General features: G+C 40.2%; 1 protein-coding gene across 2 annotated transcripts; it reads right to left on the bottom strand.

Moving 5' to 3' along the window:
• Positions 1–1311: 1311 nt before the first annotated feature.
• Positions 1312–6167, bottom strand: LOC123991667 (zinc finger protein 770-like). Of its 2 annotated transcripts, none has more exons than XM_046293316.1 (2): positions 6032–6167; positions 1312–5545 (listed from the first exon to the last, which is right to left on the bottom strand). In XM_046293316.1, exon 2 carries the CDS (start codon positions 5445–5447, stop codon positions 2166–2168), a length of 3282 nt encoding a protein of 1093 aa, XP_046149272.1. In that variant the 5' UTR covers positions 5448–5545; positions 6032–6167; the 3' UTR covers positions 1312–2165. The 2 variants fall into 2 exon arrangements, with proteins under 2 accessions (XP_046149272.1, XP_046149273.1); XM_046293317.1 differs by having other exon boundaries at positions 6096–6166.
• Positions 6168–7355: the final 1188 nt, after the last annotated feature.

Here is a 7355-nt window from a genome sequence, read left to right on the forward strand (position 1 = left end):
GCCTTAATCGACGTCCATGTCTTTGGCACCGTGGGTTAATTGCCTTGCTCAGAAAGACAGATTTTTACCTTAATCAACTCAAGAGATTCGATCCAGCAACCTTCTGGTTGCTTTTGTACAGTGTAAATCTATCCTTACCGCTCTCCATTTAGTAAACTCTTTCTCTCCATAAGGATCCACCGTGAACTTTCTCGACCTCCAGTGTCTTGACTGTCCATCTTCTCATGATGATGAGCCTAATTACGTTTTTGAAATGTAATTTTATAGCTTTTTTTGTTGTTGATTTACAGCGCTTCTAGGTCCTTTATGTAATAAATAGCACTGTAAAAGTGATATAAATCACGATTATCTATCCAATCCTAACAGGTCTCTCCATAGGGTTGATTCTCTCGGTCTACTATAAAGCTATCTAATCCAAGAGGGGCTATTACTGCTAGGATTAGATCCCATGTCTCCATACACCAGAGGCATGTCAGAGATTATTCCACAGCGCTGTAATCACTACATGACCTCTCAAACGAGGTTCTGAGGACTCTGATAACATTCTGAGTAGTAGGAAGATGCGTTTAATGTACATCTGTGTGTTTCAGAAACAAAAGAAACAGTTGTGTGAGGGTAAATCCATGGTTCAGCGTAGCATCCTCCGTGTTGTTTTTGCCGTTGGTCAATTGAGCCTATATTGAGGTATTTTGAGATATTTTTACGTGGACAGGGAACTCCAAAAATATCTGACCTCCATTAATTGAATTGGAATTTTACTTTCGGGTGCCTCAGTAAAGACCAAAATGTTTCATTTTGGGAGATTTTAATTTAAATACCCATAATGACCTAAATTAACCCCTCTCCCAATCCCTTCCCACATCCCCATAGCGTGATGGACAACTCACCCACAAGCGATATGGATGTTTCTACACAAATGAACTGCTCTAACAAGCTTGGACAAAACTGCTATTATTGATTCGCATATACAGTAGAACTGCATACAATATAATACTGTATATACTTCACATCACATAAAATCTCGTGAAATTCTTAAAGAAACCGCTTGAATCTTGAATGGTTTTAAGAGAAAAAATAATCCCTTTAATCCATACTCTGCAAATCCCTAACAGGTCAATAAGCTTTTTATCTTGTCACAACGTGGACACCCAGTTAAACATCTACATCAGGTTTAAAGACAGTTCAAAAGCTTCCAGTGAGTACACATTTATAAATAAGTAAGATGTGTTATCGAAAATGTCAAACAGAAAATGGCATTCTAACTGATAATCCTACAAGTGATCAAAAAAACAGCAATAATTCACATTAAAACCATGTTAAAACTAGTTTATTCTCACACTGACACATCTCCACATTACATCTTTTATCAGAAGTCAGATGCTCCTTCTCCTCAAAGTGCATCTCAACTAACCAAAACAGAGACATGCTGCCATCTTGTGTGAAGAAGTGGTACTGCGAAACCATAATGAAATGACCTGCCGAGTAAGTGTGATCAGATGGCATCGATCCTGTCATCTGAGAATAAACCATGCCTCTACCCTCAGTGCCAAATTAAATATTTTCCAGCTATAACCAAATAGCAACATAATTATATGGCCAGCCAGAGTATTGCATTGAAGACATTTTTATTAGTATATACTTCATGTGTGTGAAACAGAAGAACTGACTGCTGTTGTACTTACATATTAATAAGTTATTTACAAATACAGTGCCTTCAGAAAGTATTCACACCCCTTGACTTTTTCCCACATTTAGTTGTGTTGCGGCCTGAATCACATGGGTTCGGATTTATTTGTATTTTTATCAATGTTGAATTCAGGCTGTATCAACAAATTTTGTAATAAGTCAAGGGTTATGAATACATTCTGAGGGCACTGTGAATACCAGTATGCGATGCGATAGGCAGATTGTTAGCATCCACTAATACACCACACATAATTACATTAGTACAAACTCAGTGAACCATATAACGCCATCTATAATAGAAGGCACGAAAAGAAACACAAGAAAACATTTACTTTTTCATCAGGATGAACATGTTCTGCAATCCAAAAAGCTCATGTTGGAGAATAGAGGAGCATGGCAAGGTAAGTAGCCAAAGTAACATGTGAGTGTGTGGAGATCTGTTATTAGTCCTTAAACAGTAGATGACGGTCCCAAGTCTTTTACCTGTGGATTTGCAGGTGTGTCTTCAAATGACCTGCCTGGGTGAAAGATTTCCCACACACTGTACACTGAAATGGCCTCTGGCCTGTGTGGATAACATAGTGTCTTTTCAATTTCGAGGGAGCCTCAAAGCTTTTGAAACAGATGGCGCACTGATATGCGCTCGCCTGTCTCTCTTTCTCTAAAGGTCTCGGAGAACACCTGTGGTGATTCAGTTTCCTCTTGGTGGTAAAACACTGACTACAGCCTGCACAGACGTGAAGGTCGTTGGGAGGTTCTGACTTATATGGAACATTCAACTCTGACCTAAGGCCACCCTCTAACCCGCCCTCCTCTTTAGCACCGTATTGTGAATTAGGTCTATCCTCCAGATACGGAACATGTTGGTTAGCAATAGGATATGCCTGTTTGTTTTTGGTGGTTTCTTGGTGATATGGATAAGGGCTTAACCAGTTAGGAAGCTGGGGGTGGTTTTGCTGCCCATAATATTCATGCAAGGGAAACTTTTCCACATGTTTCTCCTCAGCAATATTCCAGTTATTCTCGGACTTCATGCTTTTCACGTCTTCTGACCGTTCAGGGGTTGGGGTTGGTTCATGCTTTCTGTTGATTTCTGTTGATTGGTTTGCGCTTTCTGTTAAACAGAAGTGATTGTATGATTCACCACCATGACCATTTTGTCTGTAATTTCCAAAACCTTGACTTGGGCCTGGTTCATCTTGATGAAGACCTGCTGCAAAGATGTGTCCCTCCGAAACAGTCCCATCCTCTAGGGGAACAATGTCCAGTTGAGCCAAGTTGATGTTCCTCTGTTGCTCATCCCCATGCAGTGTGGCCTTATTATAGTGGACCTTCGCGTGAGACTGTAGATGGCAGAGTTGTCTGAAGGACTTACTACAGACGGTACATCTGAAAGGCTTGATGCCCATGTGGACTAATAGATGTCGGGAGAGTTTAGAAGGATAGTCAAACTTCTTCAGACAGGCCATGCACTGGCACACCCCTGATTTCCTAGATGCAACAGGAAGCAGTGTTTGGCTGTCGACGCCATTTGTTGGGGGGCAGTTGAATTGAGCTAGAGGGACAGCAGAGAGACCACTGCCACTCGATAAAGTATTTTCACTTCTATTACGGAAGACTACGTCCTTTCCATTTGAACATGGGGTCCTTTTCAGTCTTGATACAGACTTGGTCTGCCTGTCTTCATTATGACTAATAGAGGGTTGAGCCTCTTTCCCTTGTTCATGAACAGACTGGTGCACCTTCAGATGAGCTTTTTGTCTAAACGTTTTGGGACAAGTGGGGCACTGATAGGACCTTTGTCCTGTGTGAACCAGGGAATGCCGCTGTAGCTTGGATGGAGCGCCAAAGCGCTTTGAACAAACTGGGCAACAATAGCGCCCTCTGCCATGGATTGTAGGTTTCTTTTGTAAGATGCAACTCCTTTGTTTAGATTTGCCTATTAGTGAATGGTGTGTCGGTGTGCTGTCAAATACACCACTGGTCTTCTTGTAGTCTGTCTCATGTCCTTGTCTGAGAGATACTGGCTCTGCTGAAGACTTCCTGTCTGTGGCAGTGTCCAGTCCAGGTAGCAGCTTCTCACTGGGGTTCCATGCAGGTTGTTGAGCACCATAGTTGGAGAGACTGTCAGTGGAGCAATGACTGAAGGTAGGTCTGATAGGTAAAACATACTGGCTTAGGAAACAATCAACTTCATTGAGGCCTCTGCTGGCTTCCCGAGGTTGAGAAACTTGGTCTAAATGTTCACTTTGATTTCTCTTCACCGCAGAAACAGGCTTGTTCTTTAATATAATATCCCCTGGTTGGTCGGGTGTATCTTCTACTCTTTTCGAAAAATTGTCACTTTTTATGTGGTGGGCCTTCATGTGAGTCTGTAGATGGCAGAGCTGCCTGAAGGACTTACTACAGACGGTGCATCCGAAAGGCTTAATGCCCATGTGGACCAACAGATGTCGGGAGAGTTTGGAGGGATAGTCAAACTTTTTCAGGCATATCATGCACTGATTTTCCCTTACCTTACGCGTGCTTGTATGTGTGTGGTCTGTGCGATTAGACACAGGCGACTTGTTTCTGTTGTCTGAGGAGCGAGTGAGGTCAATGTGCTCCTGTGATGCATGTTTTGCACCATCATGCAATATTTCCGATAAGTTGTATAAACCTTCAACTACATCTAGTTGTCTCTTACCATTCAGCTCTGTGTTGTACGTTATAGAACTTTTAGAGTTTTGGAAATATACTTTGGAAGCACAATTATTTTGAGGGGGAAGGTAGGCCTTACTTGTATTATTTAACTTACGAGGGTGAACAGCAGTCTCTGAAACTTTATGAGTTTGTTGGTGGACTATCAAATGTCTCTTCTGTTTAAATCTCCTTCCACACATGATACATGGATAGTTCCTTGGCCAGGTTGACCGCTGGGGTTGGGAAATAGATTTGAGACTTTGTCGTGGTAGTGAAGAGTTCCGCGACTTGGCGACCCCAGAGTGAATGCTGTAGTGTACCTTTAGATGGGCCAGCTGCCTAAAAGCACGCCGGCATAGGTAGCACTGAAATGGTTTCTGGCCTGTGTGAATCAGGCAGTGCCTCTTTAATTTGGACGGGGCGCTGAAGCACTTAAAGCACTCAGGGCATTTATGAGAGTTTGAATTCTCAATTATTTTTGTACGTTTGGCCATTGTTTCATCTCTGGAGGATCTATCCTCATGCAGTGTCTGTTTCTCAGGTTCACTCCAGTCATCGTGGTTCCTCATTGCCTCGTCTTTTGTGTGCTGCTTCTCAAACCTCTCGACCGCAGAGTGTAGGGGATTGAGTTCAGCGGTGCAGCGAGAGGAACAGAGAGATTTTTCCTCAACTCTGTCGACAGGTGCAGTTGGACTGATGCCCACCTCCAATGTGCCCTCTGCACCAAATGTGTCCAAGGAGCCTGTCTGCAAACATGCATTTGAGTTATCTATCTTTATAGGAGGGTCATTTTCATATCCACTTGGATGCAAGCTAGACTTTACATTGCTCTTCCGTTCAATATGTTTTGGATAAAGGTGTGTGTTAATATGGAGTTTCAGGTGTGCTAGTTGCCTAAATGCCTTTTCACAGAGGTGACACACAAATGGTCTTTGTCCTGTGTGCGAAAGGATGTGCCTCTGTAGTTTGGATGGAGCAGAAAAGCATTTCAAGCATGTGACACACTGATAATTCTTGCTTTGTGGCGTCTTCTCCATAACGCCAAAGGCCTCCTGTGTTCCATGATGCCTGGCTAGCATTGTGTCCACTAACAATATAGTATTATTTCCACTCGTAGGATGTTATCCTTCTAGTTCCTCTGTTGTACAGCCCAGCTGCCAATATGGGAGGACAACATCTGTAGTGAACAAATCATTTAGTCATTTACAAATATTTACAAATATTATAGTATTTGTAAACTAAATTGCCAACACGGGCTACCTTTATATGCAATAAATTATATCGAACAGAAAACAATTTTAAACATTCGCTAGCCATGTGAGACGAGATTCCCTAAAATCATTCCACTTCGATACAGGTACGACCGGAAGTGACTTTTAGTTGCAGGATAGGAGCACATTTTAGCTAACACAAGCCTTTTCCTAACCTTAACCTAAATCTCCTAATCTGCCACGTTAATTATCCTAACCTGCTGAGTAAATTATACGAACCTACGGAAAAGTAATTTCCGGTCGTAGCTGTACTCCCTCTAGTAGGAACCTGCTCTTAGGGAATCCCAACATGGGAGGCTGGTTGCTTTTGAAACAGCTAACGTTAGCTTAGCTAGCTACTAAAACATGTATGAAACACAATTCATTGATTCGACTCATTTCTGCCAACTTACCATATGGCAACCTTTATAAATTGCTAAATCACGTCTAACGAACTAATAATTAAGTAATAAATACCGTTATTATTTTTATTAAACAAAGAATTAGCTTGCTATATGAGCTAACACTTCCACCTTCCCCAAAACAAGCTTTCAACTACCGTCCATGATAAGTGCACGGGCGGAAACGTATTCGCCATTAATTGTTCCCGGTCGTTTTATTCGATGAAATTAAAAACTATTTCATATAATACAATATAAACAAAATAATAACAACCTAACAGGAAGGCTTTAAACACTCTCGACCACATCGCTCATAAAGGACAGTTTTAACTCAGAAAGACAGACAGTGGCTGTCCCCAAGTTTTTTTTCTGTTGAGGCAGCACAATAAAATATTCAGTAGCCTAATCTGATTTACTCCTGAAAATTCACAGTGACAATGGGTCAGAGTTGCCAACTCTCACGCATTGGCCGTGAGACACACTCATTTGACCCTCTTCTCACGCTCTGACTGCACACCTCTTATATTTCAAGTACTTATTTCAAGTAAAAGTACTGCTTTTATTTTTCTAATTAGTCCATTGTATAGTCAGCGCGTACATGTTTCAACTGTGCTCCAAATCGTTTTGAAGTTTCGTCCGCAATTTAACTTCACGATCATTGTCCTGTTTTGCTACAGCCAGGGTTGCCAGGTAAGGTTCATATCCAATGACCACTCAAAACCCGCACAAAAGGCATAATAAAAATTAGGCAAAAAAAGAAAAACGTAACACAAATTATACAATAAACCCTTTTCCCGTAACGTTATCAGGCCAAATAAGAAGGAATATTGTAGTAACTTGCAATGACGTTAGAAGCTAAATTCGGTTTTCCTCAAATTATTATTACTATTATTATTTTATTATTTTTTATATATTTAAAAAACAAAAATCGAATACAGATCAACCATTTACATTCTTACATCATACAAAACAGAACGCAGGTATTAATGAGAAAATACTGGAAAAACAAAAAAACAAAAAGATAAATAAAATAAAAAACAAATCTACTGTAATTGTAATCACTCTGAAAAAATCTTAATGTAATGATTTAGGAAAATGTTATTCTTGTTATTGTTCACCAGGGTTAATGTTTTAATAAGATAGTTAAATTCAATCAAAAGAATGTGTAATTTTGGTAAAGAATTTTGGAATTTTTGTTTGTGTATAAAGTATTTGGCAACAAGAATAAAAAATAAAAAATTTTCAGTGGTCTTATTATCATTGCAATATTAACATATTATATCTTTCATGTCAAAAACATAGGCAGTGTTCATAATGGTAAATAATTATTTTGCAA

Source organism: Oncorhynchus gorbuscha, linkage group LG12 (genome assembly GCF_021184085.1).
Source record: "Oncorhynchus gorbuscha isolate QuinsamMale2020 ecotype Even-year linkage group LG12, OgorEven_v1.0, whole genome shotgun sequence".
Lineage (NCBI taxonomy): Eukaryota > Metazoa > Chordata > Actinopteri > Salmoniformes > Salmonidae > Oncorhynchus > Oncorhynchus gorbuscha.

Bases quoted from the DNA above. Each gene is read 5' to 3' on its own strand.
- LOC123991667 (XM_046293316.1), bottom strand. From the start codon at position 5,447: ATGCTAGCCAGGCATCATGGAACACAGGAGGCCTTTGGCGTTATGGAG.